The sequence below is a fragment of the Myotis brandtii genome, unplaced genomic scaffold (assembly GCF_000412655.1).
Source record: "Myotis brandtii unplaced genomic scaffold, ASM41265v1 scaffold466, whole genome shotgun sequence".
NCBI lineage: Eukaryota > Metazoa > Chordata > Mammalia > Chiroptera > Vespertilionidae > Myotis > Myotis brandtii.
Genome location: NW_005367809.1, coordinates 3,357,282 through 3,376,174, shown reverse-complemented (window position 1 = coordinate 3,376,174; position 18,893 = coordinate 3,357,282). Strand labels below are relative to the sequence as shown.

At 48.2% G+C, this 18,893-nt stretch overlaps 1 protein-coding gene across 1 annotated transcript in view; it reads left to right on the top strand.

Moving 5' to 3' along the window:
• The window catches only part of DOCK4 (dedicator of cytokinesis 4), a 198,090-nt gene that overhangs the window by 157,087 nt on the left and 22,110 nt on the right, over positions 1 to 18,893 (top strand). Inside the window, exons 31-39 of the mRNA XM_014547168.1 lie at positions 557 to 705; positions 2,314 to 2,399; positions 7,761 to 7,856; positions 8,619 to 8,679; positions 12,975 to 13,068; positions 14,886 to 15,034; positions 15,847 to 15,933; positions 17,403 to 17,507; positions 18,731 to 18,872. Coding sequence (XP_014402654.1) covers positions 557 to 705; positions 2,314 to 2,399; positions 7,761 to 7,856; positions 8,619 to 8,679; positions 12,975 to 13,068; positions 14,886 to 15,034; positions 15,847 to 15,933; positions 17,403 to 17,507; positions 18,731 to 18,872 — 969 coding nt within the window. The remainder of the gene's footprint in view (positions 1 to 556; positions 706 to 2,313; positions 2,400 to 7,760; positions 7,857 to 8,618; positions 8,680 to 12,974; positions 13,069 to 14,885; positions 15,035 to 15,846; positions 15,934 to 17,402; positions 17,508 to 18,730; positions 18,873 to 18,893) is intronic.

The following is an 18,893-nucleotide window of genomic DNA, read 5'->3' as shown; positions in this document are numbered from 1 at the left end:
TCAGCACGGAAGACCGCAGGTGCCACGGGAAGGGCTGCTGTCTTCCGGGGTGGCCCCCCGCCTCCACACTGTGGATAACCTTTGGGGATACCGTGTTCTCTTCTATCACATGTTTGTTTTTTTAAAATGAAAGACGTGCCTGTCCGTACAGTAACGTGCCTTACTTTTTTCGTTAATTCTGTGGAATAACTTTCCCTGTGTCGTCCTTCCACCTCGTTTTTAATGGCAGCATAAAAATTCCAATGTGTGAGTGTTGAGTAGTATGTTTCACCAATTCCTGAGGACTTCTATAACTTTTCATTGTACCTTATGGCCTTTTTTTAACTGAAAAAATGAATTCTCTCGTTTTTAATAACAATGGAGAAATACCAACACATTGAAACTTACTGTTTACATATGTGCTTAGGGAAATATTTCCTTGCTTGGGGAGACAGTTGTCATTGAGATGACTATGCTTGCAATAGTTTTAATAGTGTTACTATATTAATAGTTTTAAACAAGTATTACTATATTAATTTTCTAAATATACTGAGATGCAAACATTTCATTGCCTTAGGGGAGCACAAGCTTCATTTCATCCCTGCCCTGATCGGGCCCTTCCTGGAGGTGACCTTGATTCCACAGCCGGACCTGCGGAACGTCATGATTCCGATTTTCCACGACATGATGGACTGGGAGCAGAGGCGGAGTGGCAACTTCAAGCAGGTAGGCAGGGCCCTCGGCCTGGGGGAGACCTCCCGTTCACTTCTTGGAGCTGGGAAATGAACACCCCATTAGCCATCGGCAGAGCAGATTCCAGCCTGGCCGCCCTCCCAGCCAGGTGGCCACGGACACTTTGCTGGTCCTACGACCCCCTGAGCGTCCGGAAAGCCCTGAAAAACCCATTTCATACCCTTTCAGCTAAAAAATTCTGTGATTTGCCGGGTCTGTGTTTAAGGATGGGCAGGGACTTTCTTTGCTCTCAGTTGGACACAGCGTGGGCAAATCAGAAGGTTAATGAATCTTAAAACCATTGCGCTCACAGCGGTCTGCATGGTGTATTTGGGGAACGGCTTAGCTTTGAGCATCTGATGCACAGTGTGTGTTATTGCTCTTTGCTCAAAGCATCGAGAATTCTTTTAAAGTAGAAAGCGGTGGAAATTCTTGCAAAGGCTCTTCCGAAGAGACGTAGGTTCCCAGAGGTCTGGTCCCGTTTTGCAAAGATGCAGGTTCTTATTCCAGAAGCAGATTGCATGAGAAACCAGCTGCTTCTGCCCTCAAGTTGCAGATACTAGGCCTACTTCCTGTTCACAAAGTCACTGTACTCACCTGTCCACACTCACCTGTCCACACCTGTATACACTCACCGATGGGAGGACTTGTCCTCACTTCATGCCTTTCTCAAACCCGACAAAAACCTCCGTCAGCTCCACCAGCAAGCTGAGAGCCTCTGTCGAACCGCCCTGTCCCCAAAAGCATGGCCTCTCACCTGCATCAATATCTGCATTTATTTTCAAGGAAGAGAATAGGTGAATGAGAAGCTATTTAAAAATCGTGTTGGGGGACCCACTCTTAGGCCCTTTTGCCTTTATCCCCTGATTCAATGTGATTCAGAGGGTCCATTGGGCTTAGACCTGCCACCCAGGCAGACAGCATCCTCCAGCCCCGCTGTTTCCGTCCCCGGCAGCCAGCTTGTTTCATCTTCTGTCTCCTGCTGGCTGGGGGCACCGTCCGCCTTCCCAGTGGCAGCCTTGCAGGGTTTCCATGCTGGAGCATAGGAGGGTTTGGACCACAGTTTTCAGGAAATATGTTCTCTCTCTCTCTCTCTCTCTCTCTCTCTCTCTCTGCTTAGTGCTGACTTGGAGCATTTCTATAGGATCTGCCATCTGTCCGTGGACGGGCCAGCTTCTCACTTTCAGCAAAGATTCATGCAACCTCATCCTGTTTTGAGAAAGAAAATAGATAGAAAACACAAAGATATAAATGAATGTTTCTATATATGTATAGTGATTTTTTTTTAAAAAAAGAGAGAAAAGAAATGAGCCTTGCCAGTGCTTATAGCTCCTAGAAAAGGGCTCCAATGTTGAAGCTGGGCTGCAAGTATTTGGTTCTGGCAGCAGCCAGAGCAGCCCCGCGGGGCGTGTAAGTCCCGATGCTCCATCTGAATGAGCCCCTTAGGATTCTGTCTCCTCTTAACCCAACCGATCTCGTCACTTCCACACAATCCGACCAGACCATTACTTTTCCTCTTGGGCACATACCTTTGTTTCCATTTGCCTAGAAACGCCCCTTGCCCAGGGGAGCAGAGAGAGAGCACTGTTGGGTGTGTTGCAGGTGGAAGCCAAGCTCATCGACAAACTGGATAGCCTGATGTCAGAAGGCAAAGGGGACGAAACCTACCGGGAGCTCTTCAACAGTATGTGAGTAACGGTTCGTCTCCACTGGTCCTGCCCGGGGATCACGTGTCACCTTAGGCAGCCTAGAGCCGCAGACAGTGTGGCCACACGGGTGTGCTGGGCCGGTGTGGCGGGAGGAACTCAGGTCGTGGCCTGACTCTGGATGATGGGTTTTATATCATTGATTGAACATGTCGTCTCATTTTAATCTCTAACTAGCTCAGGTCACGTGTTCTACAACAGATCTCGCTCTTTTCCTGTCTAATAACGTGAGAACCAGGCCTGGAGGGTAATGCGTTTAAATAGGGTTAAGAGTGGAGGAGCCCCCCAAAGTGGTGTGATTATTGTTGGGGCTCAGTGCTCCCCAAAGCCACAGCCCCTGCTGCTCAGCTGCTGGGATATGCACCTTCACCTGTTCCCAGGCTCCATCCCTTCTGCGTGCTGAGGGCTCCCTCAGCATTGCCAGCTGCTTCCTAAGTGTTTCCCATCAGAACGTCACAGAAGCAAGTCCTTTCAATGGGGATTCACATGGAGGATAGAGGGGCTCTGAGGTTGTCCTCAATAGACGTGAGCACAGTCCCCGGATGAACGGCTGGCCAGGTCCTCCTCCACCGTGAGGGGCCCGAGAGGACACCTAAGCGTGTTCAGGAATTTAACTCTGACCCTGGTTTTCTCTCCAGCTTTCTACGGGTCTTAGTCCTTTTCGAACCTAGGGTACGCCTGAGTGTGTAGGTATCCCCTAAAAGGAAGCATCATGCTTTAATACTGAGAGCCAGATATAAATTCTGTCGTTCATGTCTTGCTCCCAGATGTAGAGCCCCAATATACGAACATACTAGTATTGAGGAGCCCTGGCCGGTGTGGTTCAGTGGATAGAGCGTCGGCCTGTAGACTGAAGCGTCCTGGGTTTGGTTCTGGTCAAGGACACATACCTTGGTTGCAGGTTCCTCCCCAGCCTGGGCCTTGGTTAGAGCTCATGCAGGAGGCCACCAATCAATGTGTTTCTTTCACATTGACGTTTCTGTCTTTCCCTCTCTCTTCCACTCTGTCTAAAAATCAATGGAAAAATATCCTTGGGTGAGGATTAACAAAACAAAAAAAAAAAAAGAAAGAAAGGAAAGGAAAATATAGAGGTTTGAAAACTATCATTAGTGACTGATAGATTTCAACTTGCCTGATTCAGAATCATTCTCCAAGCTTTTAAAAAAATTATGTTGAGAGGACAAGTGGAGAAAGGGTGTGCCGGTTCCTGGTGGTGGTGGCGGTGGGGTGGGGTGGCGGTGACAAAGTGCGCTCTTTGTCCTGGGTCCCGAACAGCACCATTTCCCTCCGACGCTGTCATTACACTGGCACTTTCAGTTATTCCTCCCCACGCCCGCCTCCACTCCTGGGCACCGAGTGTGGGCCTGCTGACAGCTGGAGTGGAGCGCAGAGCTGATTAAAGCCTCGTCCAACAGCACAAATTGCTTTTGAGCACAGCTCTCGCTTCGGTGACGAGTCCTTGGTTTGAATAAAGCACTAAAATGAGAAAGCACTCCGTGTGATGAGGCCCTTGGGCTTTGTGGTTAATTTTCATAAGAAATTCGCACGAGTAATAAATATGCACCTGGCTCTAAGGTGCTTCTTCCTGACTTTAGTAAAGGCCTGATAGTGGCATTTTGGGTTGCTTATATATAAATGTGATTTTGAAATAGCAGATACGCCCTGGCATAGAAATGAAACCAATAATTAAAATATTAAGCATCGGTAATGAGGACTGTTACAAGTTCCTGATCCATTCAATGGAAATTTTTATTCTTTTGTTGACTTTTAACACATTACTGGAAATGTTACCACAAATATTTTTCTTTTGTGCTTTTGTGATAAGCATATTGGGAATAAATAAAATTCTGAAGTGATAATTACATATCATTACTACCTGGGCTCAGAAGAGAGAGTGAAAATGGTAATTATATTTTGGGTAACAATAATATGCACTTTTTGGTCATAGAAATCACAATGAATTAGTGTAGTCACAGTGAGTCACTGCGCACATTATGAAGTAGGAACACACGTTGTCATGGGACGATCTCATCTGTTCTCTGTAATTCATGTCTAAAACTTCTTAAAATTTGTTCAGAAAGTGCCGGACAGGCGTGGCTCAGTGGTTGCGCATTGACCTATGAACCAGGAGGTCACTGGGTTCGATTCCCAGGTCAGGGCACATGTCAGGGTTGCAGGCTTGATCCCTGGTAGGGGGCAGGAGGCAGCCAATTAGTTGATGTTTCTCTCTCTCCCCCTCCCTCCCTCCCTCCCTCCCAAATCAATAAAAATATATTTTTTAAAAAGTTAAGAAACTGAAGGCAGGTCACTGCCTTCTGAAAAGGCAGCACTTGCTAAAGTGGCGTTAAAACGAGACTTTCCGTTCGTATGACACCTTCCCAGGAACCCGTCATCTTCCTCTAATCCCAGCAGCATCTTTATTTACCCAGACTGCACCTCCCTGAAATAACAGTCAGGATTTATTACTCTTAAAGATGCTGACATTGCAGGTCACAGACGCCAGGGGATGGATCAGAACAGGGCATCAGAACCACGCGAGGCCCCCTGGCTGCCCTGAGGCGTCATGGCGCCTGATTGAGCACCTCCTGGGCCAGGACTCGCCTGGGGCTGGGAGGCGGTGGGTGTGCTGTGGGAACACACAGGGTGCTCCCAGCCTTGGGGGTCCTCGGGGAGCTTTCCAGAAGGTGTAACTCCCATCTCAGCTTTTCCCGCAGTCGCTGCTTTATCGTACGCTGCTCCGGGTAATGCAGGCAGAGACCTTTATTGGTGCTCACACACCAAGTTGTAGTTTGCAGACAGGATTAGCTCTTACACTTCAGGTGTGTGACCCTTTTCTGCGGATGAAGAGCAGGCGCAGGCACAGGTGTTTAAGGTACGAGCAATGGCCTCAGCACAGTCCTGTTCCGACAGAGCGGGCGATGGAGGGCCAGGGCCTCCCCCAACGTTCCTTCATGGGTCCAAGCCGCTGAGCACGGAGCCCTCCCGCAGGGTCGTGGGATTCTGCAGTCCCGCGCTGTGGAGTCTCATTGCTTGTCTGTTGGCAATAAGACGTCACCTGTGCTGTCCTTAGACGAGTCTCTGTGTCCTCAGCACGGTGCACGGGCATGACTGTGGACCAGGTGAGATGGCTCCTCTTGCCCAGCTGCGTGGCTCAGTGGTTGAGCATAGACCTCCCCCTCTCTCCCTTCCTCTCTGAAATCAATAGAAATTTTTTTTTTTTAAATTGCCTCCTCTTCCCCTGAGTCTCCTGTCAGGTAAAATCGCAGGGGGAACTTGGACACCAAGAACCAGCCTGGCTGCCAAAGGCCATAAGTTGGGTTCTGGTCTCAGCCCCCGCCTTTGGGTGCTGGGCTCTTCGAGGAGGCGTGCTCTGCAGAGCTCTGCCTCTTCTCGCAGGAGGGCGTGTAGCTCCGATGTCTTACTGCTCCGGGAGGCTGTGCAAAGGGAAAGAAATCTCCTGTATTTTTAGCTCGCTTACCTGAGCCCTTTGTCTCCCGGCCCCTGGAGTCTGTGAGGTGTGGGCTGGCACCGGGAAGGCTGCTGCCGCACCCGCAGGGCGTGGGCAGGCAGTGCCCATGTCAGCACTCGGCTCACTTCCACTTTGGCATTGGAGCCTGAAATAGTGCTATTCAGGGGTTGTTTTTGTTTTTAAAAGAAAACACTTTTTTAAAAAAAAGGTTTTTATTGATTTCAGAGAGGAAGGGAGAGGGAGAGAAAGATAGATGGGAGAGAATCATTGATTGGTCGCCTCCTATACCCCACACTGGGGATCAAGCCCGCAACCTGGGTATGTTCCCTGACCGGGAATCGAACTGTGACCTCCTGGTTCATAGGTTGACACTCAACCACTGAGCCATGCCGGCTCGGTAAAGAAAACACATTTTAGTGAAACTGAGGGATCAGTCAGGGCGAGTCCGTCCTTTCATATGCTCCCCCCCCCCCCCCCCAATCACAATCTAGGAAACAGCTCAGAATAAACCTGAAAACCAAAATGATCAGGAAGGTGTAGGCAACAGATGCAGAGACAAGACAGAGGCTGGGCCCTGGGAGGCAATAGCTGGAAGTGGGGAGAAGGGAGAGACTATAGCCCCAGCCCCCCTCAAAATAGCTTTTTTCTTTCCTGCTTCTTTTTCCACTAAGCACAATAGACAGCAGGCTTAGGTGGTACTTGTAAGAAGTGTTTTCTAGGTTATTTCTGAAACCAGGATGAGACATAGGATTTTAGACAGAAATGATGATTATTCCATCCAGAGGGGCAGGGAGGCGTCTTCACAGGTCCTGCTCAAGGTCCACCTTTTACCACGGGGACAGATTCAGTCCTACAGGCTCTGCCAGTGTCTGCTTCACCCTAGGACAGTGGTTCTCAACCTTCTGGCCCTTTAAATACAGTTCCTCATGTTGTGACCCAACCATAAAATTATTTTCGTTGCTACTTCATAACTGTCATGTTGCTACTGTTATGAATCGTAATGTAAATATCTGATATGCAGGATGGTCTTAGGCGACTCCTGTGAAAGGGTCGTTCAACCGCCAAAGGGGTCGCGACCCACAGGTTGAGAACCGCTGCCCTAGGAGACGCGGGAATGAGTAAAATAGGTGCTCATTGCTGTGACTTATTATGTTGTGTTTAGATAGCGCCTCTGCCCCAAGGTGCTTGAGGTTAGGGGAGAAGGCAGGAGGCAGTGGTCTGGTACCTGTCACCTGCCCACTGTAACCACTCCATAGAAAGTCCCCTGTGATTAATGACGCAATGTATGAAGCTGTTGCCTGCATGCACCAGACAGTACAATATGTATTGAGTGGGCAAATGCTAAGTGAAAGGAAAAAAACGCCACACGTCACTCCGTCTGTGCAAGGGTTTTCCTGGGGCATTGCACTGCGGTAGAACTGCTCGGATGAGGATGCGCTCCACGGAGAGGTAGGGAGCTGGTTTCCCGGGAATACAGCAAGGGCTGACCTGACAGTGCACTCACAGGTGTGCTGTCTCCGCTGGCCACACTGTCCTGGGCTGTGGGGAGGTGCGAGCCTGCTCCCGGGAGGGAGAAGCTGGGAGAAAGCGTGTGTGAGCTGCTCGGGGCTTGCCTGTGTGAAATTGATGCTGTGCATGGGTTCGTATTTCATGACTCGGAGAATCTAAACATCCATTTGCTTTGTCAATGCTTCCGGGATTAGAATTCCACTCTTTGGTCCCTATCCTAGGTAAGACATTGTTTGCAAATTGTGCTCCTTGTAAGATGTTGCTGTGGTTGCTAAGGCATTTAAGGTGCTGATGAAAGTAAAATGGTCGTCATGGTGACCGATAAAAATAAATGTTGAAAATGCCCGGGGTCCTCTCTTTTCCAGTCTGCTGAAGAAAATCGAGCGGGAAACATGGAGGGAGAGTGGGGTCTCCTTGATCGCCACGGTGACTCGTCTGATGGAGAGGTTGTTGGATTACAGGTGAGTTGGGTGCCATTTCCCAGGTGTGCTGCGCCCTGGTTAGGGACTCAGAGTCGAGGACAGTCCTCACACACCTGAGCTCCCCCCCCCCCACCGGAGATCTGATCCATGGCCGTGAACCTGAGGCCTGAGATGACGGCTGTGCACTGCTGGCTCAGGACGTTTCTGTGTCGCTCCTCTTTCTTTCTGTTTTGTTTTGGTTGGCAGTTCTTTCCAAGTCTCAGTGGATGGAGAGGGTTCTCAGAGCCCGTTAGTAAAGGGGTTTTGGTTTTGTTCGTTTTTATCTGGACTCGCCCATTAGAGTCAGTAAGCAGATCCATCCATTTCGGGGTGAAGATGGAGTGTTGGAGAATTAGACAACCATGCTGCTTCCATAGACAGCGTTTTATTTTTAATTTTTAAATGATCTAAACTGGTCAAGCAGTTTGCTCCACTTGAATGCATGGTGTTTTTGTTTTATTTCAAGAATGAACCTTCATTCTTATTGTTGATGGCCAGGCTCACCCGCCCCTTTCCACCCACATTAGAGGCGTATACCACACCTTCGCCCCGCCCCCGAGGCCCCGCCCACTGAGAGGGAGGGCTGCCCACTGGAGGCTCAGGAGTATGTCACCCCTCACCTGAGATCCTGCAGCCTGGGGCAGTTGCCTGGGGGCAGGTGCTGCAGTCCCTGAGCCTTCTGCCTCTTACTTCCCTGAAAGATCAGTGTGTGTGCATCGGGGAAGGACGCTCTGGGTTCTGACTGTTGTTCTCTGTTTTCAGGGACTGCATGAAGGTGGGCGAGGTGGATGGCAAGAAGATCGGCTGCACAGTGAGCCTTCTGGTTAGTGACCCACCCACTCCCTTTCCTTCTCAGAGCCTAACGTGTGTTGTTTTACAGAAATACTATGTTTTGTTTGGTTTCGATCCACAGTGTTTTTTTTATCCGATATTTCTTAGAAGAGTTTAGAAGTGTATCTAAAGGAGGCCTAGCGAGTCCCACCAGTGTGGCTCAGTGGTTGAGCATTGACCTATGAACCAGGTGGTCACAGTTCGATTCCCGGTCAGGGCACAGGCCCGGGCTGGGGGCTCCATCTCCAGTGTGGGGCGTGCAGGTGGCAGCCGATCTATGATTCTCTCTCATCATTGATGTTTCTTTCTCTCTCTCTCTCTCCCTCTCTCTCTCTCCCTCCCTCCCTCCCTCTCTCTCTGAAATCAATAAAAAATATATTTAAAAAATAAAATAAAAAAGGTCTGTCGAGCTTCAGGTTGAATTAAATCCCAGGAAATTACCTGCTCCAGCCTTGCAGACACACCACGGTGGCCCCGGGGCCTGGAGGCAGAGCCTGGAGATCCCAGTGGGAGCCATCTGTCCCCTGTGTCTCAACAGGCTCTGTCATCCTTTGTCACTCTCTAGAAACAAGCAGCGTCCCCTAGGACTTTGTACTTCTGTTTAGACAGTTTCTTTCCATCGTAATAAATATTAGTGATCTCTTCTTTTGCGACCAAATGGCTCTTTTCTATTAAGCCAGTTTTCACTTTCTAGCTTCTTTGCAAATTAAATGTATGATGCCACCATGGTTAAGGCTTGGGTTATAAGTAGGGTGATCATATAGCTTACTCTCCCAACAGGACATTTAAAAAAAAAATTGATTTCAGAGAGGAAGGGAGAGGGGGAGAGAGAGAGGGAGAAACATCAATGATGAGAATCACTAATTGGATGCCTCCTGCACACCCCCTTCTGGGGATCGAGCCCCCCAACTCGGTCATGTGTCCTGACCGGGAATCAAACTGTGACCTCCTGGTTCATGGGTCAACGCTCAACCACTGAGCCACACTGGCCAGGCCCAACAGGATATTTTTGAGAGTAAAAGTAAATATCATGTAAGGATAACAGGCAAAACTGGAACTGCCCTGGGAAAACCACATTTATATTAAACTGTCTCGTAAGTAACAATTAAATTGAGTGATATTCTCACCACAGGGCAAAAAAATGATTGTTCACGTAGACATGCATTGTTCAGTGATCAAAAAGGGTAAATTCATGCTTTTGATCATTCCCCTTAATCAAATTTGAAATAGGGGACCATGCGACTGTTTCCATTTCTAAATTGGTGAGTGTCTTGGCTTCTTTGTCTTATTTTAAAGAAAAATGAGCCTGACCAGTGTGGCTCAGTGCTTGAGCATAAACCTGTGAACCAGGAGGTCATGGTTTGATTCCCAGTCCGGGTACATGCCAGATTGCAGCTCAGTCCCCAGTGTGGTGCATTCAGGAGGCAGCCAATCAATGATTCTCTCTCATCATTGATGTTTCTATCTCTCCCTCTCCCTTCCTCTCTGAAATCAATAAAAAATATATTTAAAAAAAAAGAAATAAATGCAACCACACCATCTGTTCTGAGCACGTATTCCTACTCTGTCTCTCTCTCGAGTTTGCTGCTCTGCATAGGCCTCTGCCTGGGAGGCATGTTCTGCCCCCTCTGATTCTGTCTTGTCTGTTCATTGGCTCCGGTCTTGTTGTATTGAGTTCAGTTTTGTTTTTAAATATATATTTATTGATTTTCGATCGGATGGGAGAGGGAGAAATAGAAACATCAATGATGAGGAGGATCATTGACTGGCTGCCTCCTGCACGCCCCCTACTGGGGATCGAGCCCACATCCTGGGCATGTGCCCTGACCCAGAATTGCACCATGATCTCCTGGTCCATAGATTGATGCTCAACCACTGAGCCACATGGGCCGGGCAAGAATACTTCTTATTAAAGGAGCAAAACCTATGACGTGGAAGTGAATCGTTCTAGCTCATACTCCATCTGGAACCTTCTTGATGTTTTTGTAGCGGCAAATGGTTCTGTTCATCCGCTCACTCCCTCTCAGAGATGTTCTTCCCCTCGGGGAAGATCAGCTCCAGACTGTCTCAGGAGAGCTCTGGCTTCCTTCACGCTGCCAGCGTTAACTGGAGTGTTCGCCGTACAAGTGCATAATCCTTGTCATGACTCATGCTGGGAAATGTAATTATTGTTTTGTTCTCGGTGTCACCCGTTTCCCCAGACATATGTGCATATTCTCCTCTGCTGATGGGAGAGATCATTCTGTTTTTTTAAAGAACTATTCATTTCCAGAGTGAGTCTTATTTTTGTTCTCAAAGAAAGCCGCTTCTTACCAGATAGCTATTAGAGCAAATCATCCTTTAGTAACGTAAAAATCTGCTGTGGGATGTTAGATGTGTGTTGATGCTACAACACTGCTTGCTAATTGAAATGATTTGAGTTATAATGGGAGCTGTGAATGGCGTTATTTACTTGGTTGTTTAAAGAATGCCAAGATTGCCCGACCAGCGTAGCTCAGTGGTTGAGTGTCAACCTATGAACCAGGAGGTCACAGTTCGATTCCCTGTGCTTGGGTTGTGGACTCGATCCCCAGTGTGGGACGTGCAGGAGGGAGCCGATCAGTGATCCTCTCTCATCATTGATGTTTCTATCTCCCTCTCCCTTCCTCTCTAAAATCATAAAAATATATTTCTTAAAAAAAAGAATGCCAAGATCTACAGGAGAAGAACAGGGAGAGGATAATGATACAAATTGGAAAAAATGTTATTCAATTACATGTCCATGTCTCAAGGATAGGAGAGCCCTCATAGTGAAGAATGGACTCCTGGGTGGTGGTATTCAGGAAGGGCATGGGCAGATGGTCCTCAGGCTTCAAGCTCAAGTTCAGTATTACGAGCCACATTAGCTAGTTCAGCCCGTTACCAAAGCCCTCTCTAACGAATCAGCTCCAAAAACGTGGAAAATCCGTGGCCTGTCCCCCGTGGAAAAACCTGTCACTTCTTCAAGTCATCAGATGTGTTCCCATCGCCACACATTTTCCTTATTCCTCATCCCAAGTAGCATCATCCGAAACCAGGGCCCACAATGATAGGCGTCCCAGTGCTCTAGCCAGGATGTCACCTCCAAGGGCTCTTTGGAAAGAGCGCATCTGAGTCTCACCGTGCCACGCTTCTGCTGGAATCGGACTTCATGTGCTCTATGTACCACCTTCAGGGAGGAAGGGCCCTTGCTCACGTTGTGAAGGACTAGAGGTGGATGCGGATAATGTACCTGCATTTATTTATTTATTTATCTATCTATCTATTTATTTATTTATTTATTTTTGGTTAATCCTCACAGGAGGATATTTTTTCCCACTGATTTTTAGAGACAGTGGAAAGGAGGGTAGAGAGACAGAAACATCAATGAGAGAGAGAGACATCGATTGGTTGCCTCCTGCATGCGCCCTGACCAGGGCCGGGGATGGAGCCTGTAACCGAGATACATGCCCTTAACTGGAATCAAATCCGTGAGCCTTCAGTCCAAGGGCTGGTACTCTAACCACTGATATAACCAGCCAGGATGGTGATGTACCTTTAAATGCCAAGAGCATGGGCCCAGGTTACCTTCAAGTTGAGTCTCTGATAACATTAAAATGTGTTAGGGAAATTTAGGAAGATCAAGCTACTTTTTATATGAATATTTTCAATAAGCTTGTCTCCATAATAATTTGAAACAAAATACCTTGTTATCAATCCATTTATGTTTTGTACATCAACTGGAAACATTTAAACTCCAGCACAAAGGAGCTCTCATAACACCCCAACAACAAAGAGCCTTTCTTTCCCACCTTCACATGATCTTCGGAAGGAAAAATTGCATTTGCGTTGTTTTGACTCAGCCTTACCGATGTGTCTTATTTTTCCTTCGAGTAAACATGTGTTTGAAACTTGAAACGCCTTTGGATATCACTAATTAACTTTAATAAACAGGTTAGTCTGTTACATATTTCACGATTTTAGTTGAATAGGCTGACTGTCCATTGGCAGCAAAACTAACAAAAAAATGATAGTCACTAAGGCTATGTTCATCAGTGGTGATAACACCGCAGACATTTCCAGCGCATCCAGTCGCTAGGTCCTGTTGAGCACAGCCGGTGTTGAATAACAACATGCCCCTGGGCCTCCGTACTACACATTGTTAAAGGCATTTATACGAACAATCCATTCTTTTGGTTCAATTTCATGACACCTCAGCAGAGTAAAAGGCAGATATTTGCCGGCCTAACTGTTGAGCAACTCTCTACGCTTGTACTTTTTTTCCCCCAGAACTTTTATAAGACGGAACTGAACAAGGAAGAGATGTACATCCGCTACATCCACAAACTCTACGACCTGCACCTCAAGGCACAGAACTTCACAGGTAATTCTGTCTTGGGCTCCGGCCGGGGAGGGTGGACCCTGGTATGTGAGACACTGTAAGTCCTCTCCTTTTTGGAATTAGGGCTCAAGCATTTCTGCTTTAAAATTGAAATTTATTTCTTATGTAATTGATTGTCTTTTGTTCTCTGTGTCCCAGCCTCCATATCAGATAAAGAACCACCTATTTTTTAATAATGGAAATTTATTTTAAACTAGAGGCCCAGTGCACAAAATTTGTGCATGGGCGGGGGGCCTCAGCCCAGCCTGCACCCTCTCAAATCTGGGACCCCTCAGGGGATGTCCGACTACCGGTTTAGGCCCGATCTCCATCTCGCAATCTGGGACTGCTGGCTCCTAACCACTCACCTGCCTGCCTGCCTGATTGCCCCTAACCCCTCTGCCTGCCAGTCTGATTGCCCCTACCTTGCTCCCCTGCTGGCCTGTTCGCCCCTAACTTGCTCCCCTGCTGGCCTGATCACCCCTAACTACCTGTGCCTTGGCCCCCAGCCTAAGCCGCAGTCTGGCCTCCCTCTGCGGGAGGCGACCAGGCTGATCAGGGGAAGGCGCCGCCCCCATCACCCTGCTGCTGCTGCCACTGCTGGCCGCAGCAGCTGTGAGGCCTGAGCCCAGGGTCTTGCAGCCACAGTGGCTCACGGCTGCCTGAGCCCACGGCTGTCATGAGTCCATGGCTGCCTGAACCCACAGCTGTCATGAGTCCACGGCTGCCTGAGCCCATGGCTGCCATGAGTCCATGGCTGCCTGAGCCCCAGGCCTCGCAGCCACTGTGGTTTTGTCCCGATGGACGTCCGGAAGACATCCACCCTAATTAGCATATTACCCTTTATTAGTATAGATTGGATTTATTTATGTATTTTTGGTATTTCATTTTAATTTGTATGCTGGCTTTTTAACTATATTTCTTAGCATCTTTTTTTCGAGGTTGTTTTGGGTGTTACAAAATGTATCCCTAACTTTTCAGTCTACTCAGTTAGTATTTCATCACCTAAAGTTAAATGTGGAAAGTTTACAGCCGTAGAGGTCCCTTTGTCTTCCCCACTTTATGTGGTAGCTGTCATATGTATTCCATCTACATACAATGATGGCCCCACAGACATGCTGAGAATTTTGGTTTCTTAGCTGATCATGTTGCCTGAGAGTTTAAATGGTCATTTTTAAGTAGCTGGTAGCCAGATTTTGAGAGAAATGCTCAACCTAGTTTCTATATCTGTGGGAAAAAAACCTTGTAGGCTTGTTGTACTTAAAGTCCATAAAAAAAGAAGCAAGAGAAGCAACGGAGGACAGTTCCTGCAGATATATAGCAGGTCTATTCTGGTTCTCTAAACAAAGTCCAAATCTAGCTGGGTATATTTTGGAGATGGAAGAACTCTTTAATTTGTTTGTAGTTTTTATTTTCCCCAAAGTCATAAGAAATGAGTCCTTTTCCCTATAACATTTTTTTTTGTTTCTTTTCTATTTCCCCTATAACATTTTACCCGTCTCCCTTCTGTCTTCGTTTCTGTGAGTTCCTGGAGAAAGTGAAATGGATGGAGAACTTCTCTGTAGGGTTCTGTGAATGAATGAATGAATGAATGAATGAATACAGGGAACCAAACAATTACATGCAAATCTCTGATGATTCCATCTTCGAGAAAGTCAGCATTCACTAACCTGCCATTGTATATATTCATACATTCTGGGCACTTTTCTGGAATATCATGAAATTCAGAAAGTAGTGTTGTCCCCTCTTTGTCACGAACTGGCCCCCCTTGAGGGGCGGCTGCAGGGCCCATCTGGACTTTGCTCCCCGCTGCCTTGCAGAGGCCGCCTACACCCTCCTGCTGTACGATGAGCTGCTAGAGTGGTCGGACCGGCCGCTGCGCGAGTTCCTGAGCTACCCGGCGCAGACCGAGTGGCAGCGCAAGGAGCACCTGCACCTGGCCATCATCCAGAACTTCGACAGGGGCAAGGTGAGTGGCCCTGGGCGACTGCGCTGGTGCCTCGGTCCCTTCATTCGGCTCATGGTTGCCACCTCCTCCGGTGGGGGTGCATTGCCATTTCATGCTTCCTAAAGACTTTTAATAACGGACACGTTAGTTACATGCTGTCTCCATGCTTAAAGCCCCAGTGATCCTCCTAACAGCAGGAAAGACTTTTTAACAAAATACCTTTTTATTGATTTCAGAGAGGAAGGGAGAGGGAGAGAGAGAGAGAGAAACATCAGTGATGAGAGAGAATCATCATTAGTAGTGAGGAAATAATGCAAGGAATCCAGGAAGCCCTGAGATATCTTTAAAAATTTGAACATGCATTTGTTCTAAACCAGCTAACTTCTTTTTTCCCTATAACTGTCACCTTCTTCTCCTTCTCCCTCATTTGCTCTCTCTATTTCTTTTCTTTTTTTAAAAAAAAAATATATTTTATTGATTTTTCACAGAGAGGAAGGGATAGTTAGAAACATCGATCAGCTGCCTCCTGCACACTCCCTACTGGGGATGTGCCTGCAACCAAGGTACATGCCCTTGACCGGAATCGAACCTGGGACCCTTCAGTCCACAGGCCGACACTCTATCCACTGAGCCAGACCAGTTAGGGTCAGGCAGGACTTTTAATAATTTACATGTTAATTACATGCTGTCTCCGTGCTTAAAGCTCCAGTGATCCTGTTAATGGCAGGTCATAGGGATGAAGTGAGGCTCGGTGATGGAAGGCGGTCCCCGCCGACCTCGGGGTGGAAGTAAGCAAGTGTGGGCGATCACTAACTGTGCCCGTTGGCCCGCAGTGCTGGGAGAACGGCATCGTCCTGTGCCGGAAGATCGCAGAGCAGTACGAGAGCTACTATGACTACCGGAACCTGAGCAAAATGCGGGTAAGGCAGGGCGCGGGCCGCGTGGCGCCCTCTGCTGTGAGCTTCCCCGTCTGACGTTGTGTCTGGCCCCTCGACATGCCTCCGGGGAGGACTGAGGACAGGCTTTCCTCGGCTGCCCAGCTCTCGTGCAGAGAAACCGCTCATTGCTCTGTGGTGCTTTGAGGAGGACACAACAGTGAGCCCTGGACGAGGCCCACAACAGAAAGTATATTTTTTGCCGATCTGACCAAAAATAACAGTGTGATTTTGATTCATTCACACCAGATGGCTGTTGTTGTGTTGACTGTTGTCATTTTCGCATTGGACAGTCAGAGGGAAAGAGGTCAGTGGCCCTGACTACCGAGGCAGGTGTTGCGGGGTTCACAGTTCTTGCGGCACTTGGGTGGAAAACCGCTGATCTAGGCTAACCCCCAATCCGAACACACAGTCTGAGCCGGGATTAATACTTCACTGAGGAAACCCCAACTGGGAAGGGCTTCCCACGTGGACACAAGTCTCTGTAGCGATATATCCTCCTTAGTCCCATAGTCCACGAAGCAAAATAGTAGGAATGGCTAACTGACCCATTTTTTAAATATTCTGGGGCTAAAGTCTATCGTTGTTACCTCTCCTTAGCTTCAGAGATGTGTTTGTATTTGCTAAACCTAAACCAGGGTCCACCCAAGAACTCTAGGAGTTTGGTGTTCTCTGTGTTCACAAAGGTTTTACTCTCCCTTCCCTCCGACTCAGCCAGGCACCTCCCCCTCCGCCCCGGGCCCTCCGCGTCCTTAAGTTCCTCTGGTCTCTAAAATGGGATCCTCAGCTTCTACATTTAAAAAAAGAGGGGATGATGTTGCCTTTTAATTTCGAGGCAGCAGTTGAAGCGATGGTGTTGTTAACCTTTAACAGCTCATGTCAAACCCCTACTCCCCCCCCCCCCCCCCGCCACACACACCAAGAGGTCCTTCAGCCGGCAGGAGTTGGCCGTTGGCCGCGTGGTGTTTCATGTCCACGGGTCATGGATAATTCTCCTAACGAGAAAACACCTGACTGGGAATCGAACCACGACCTCCTGGTTCAAGGGTTGACACTCAACCACTGAGCCACGCCTCCTCTGCTTTGGTTGGTCAGTTTATCCCCATCCAACCTGAGCAAGTGTGCACCTCCCAGATGTCCTGAGTTCCGTGTTTGAGGAGAAGCAAGCCCCCAGGTGAGTACACCTGGCACGAGAATTCCCCAGAAAGGTTGCTTCTCATGGTTCATGCTCATTTTTACTTCACTGGGAGGAAAACATTGCCCCGATGGACTGTGCGCATAGAAACCATCTTCTCCGGCGAGATCATGTCCTAACACACCTAGGCTTTAAGCAGGTCAGCGAGCAGCCCGAGAACGAAAGCAAAGTGCTCCTGTGGCAGAGGAAATGTCCTGTGCTGTGAGGTGGAGGAGCTGGAAGAGGGGAGGACTGACCGGATGTCTCCTTGCTTCCCCAGATGATGGAGGCTTCTCTGTACGACAAGATTATGGACCAGCAGCGCCTGGAACCAGAGTTCTTCAGGGTTGGATTTTATGGGAAAAAATTTCCATTTTTCTTAAGAGTGAGTCGTGTACTATTTAGTTCGCTTTCATACTTCTAATATATAGGGTGTTCCCCCAAAATATATATACACTTTGAATAATTATAAAGGCAGTGTTTATTAAAATACATTTCATTGTTAAAATTGAGTTATCAGCTGTTAAAGTGTGTCTGCATTTTGTGTGGGGACACCCGGTAGATACCACGACCCTCAGAGCTGAGCTGTGACTGGCCCTGTTCCCTTTTCAGACAAGTGAGCACATCAGGAGACTTCTTTTCACTTTTTAAAAAAATATATATTTTATTGGTTTTTTACAGAGAGGAAGGGAGAGGAATAGAGAATTAGAAACATCGATGAGTGAGAAACATTGATCAGCTGCCTCCTGCACACCCCCTACTGGGGATGTGCCCGCAACCAAGGTACATGCCCTTGACCGGAATCGAACCTGGGACCCTTCAGTCCCCAGGCCGACGCTCTATCCACTGAGCCAAACCGGTTAGGGCCTTTTTCGCATTTTTTTAAATTTATTTTTTATTTCCTATTTATTTATTTTTATTGTCTAAAGTTTTACATATGTCTTCTTTTTCCCCAGTTGACACCCCCCACACACACTTCTTTTCACTTTTTACTTTGCAAACCCCATCCTCAGGTAGAATGCCTGGTTTTGAATACTTCCCCAAGATACCAACCAATCTTGTGGTTTCTGCGTCCTGAGTTTCGAAGTTTGCTGGATGGATGAGCCACCTTTGGTCATTAGGGTTGTTTCCCTTGGGGGACCGGTTCTTACTCTTCACTTCAGCGGGCCACCCTCAGCGTTGGCGTTAGAGAGAGTGCAGGCCTGGCAGGGGTCCAGGTCCCACGCTGCAGACAGTGCTGCCATTTCGCCTTTTTCACCCAGCTCCCAGTCTCGGCGGCCCCCTCCCCCCTCCCCAACTGTCTGTCTGTCTGTTCTCATATCTGGGAATCCATTCTTGTGTTGTTTGTTAGTTGTTTTTTAAAATATATTTTTATTGATTTCAGAGAGGAAGGGAGAGGGAGAGAGAGAAACATCAATGAGGAGAGAGAATCACTGATCGGCTGCCTCCTGCACACCCCACACTGGGGATCGAGCCCGCAACCCGTGCATGTGCTTGACGGGGAATCGAACTGTGATCTCCAGGTTCATAGGTCGACGCTCAACCACTGAGCCACGTGGGCCAGCTGGGCTGTTCGTTTATTTTGCTCGTCCTTTATTCTGCCTGCAGAACAAGGAGTTCGTGTGCAGAGGGCACGACTACGAGCGGCTGGAGGCGTTCCAGCAGCGGATGCTGACCGAGTTCCCGCACGCCATTGCCATGCAGCACGCCAACCAGCCTGACGAGACCATCTTCCAGGCGGAGGCGCAGTGTATCCACCGGGCGGGGCCGC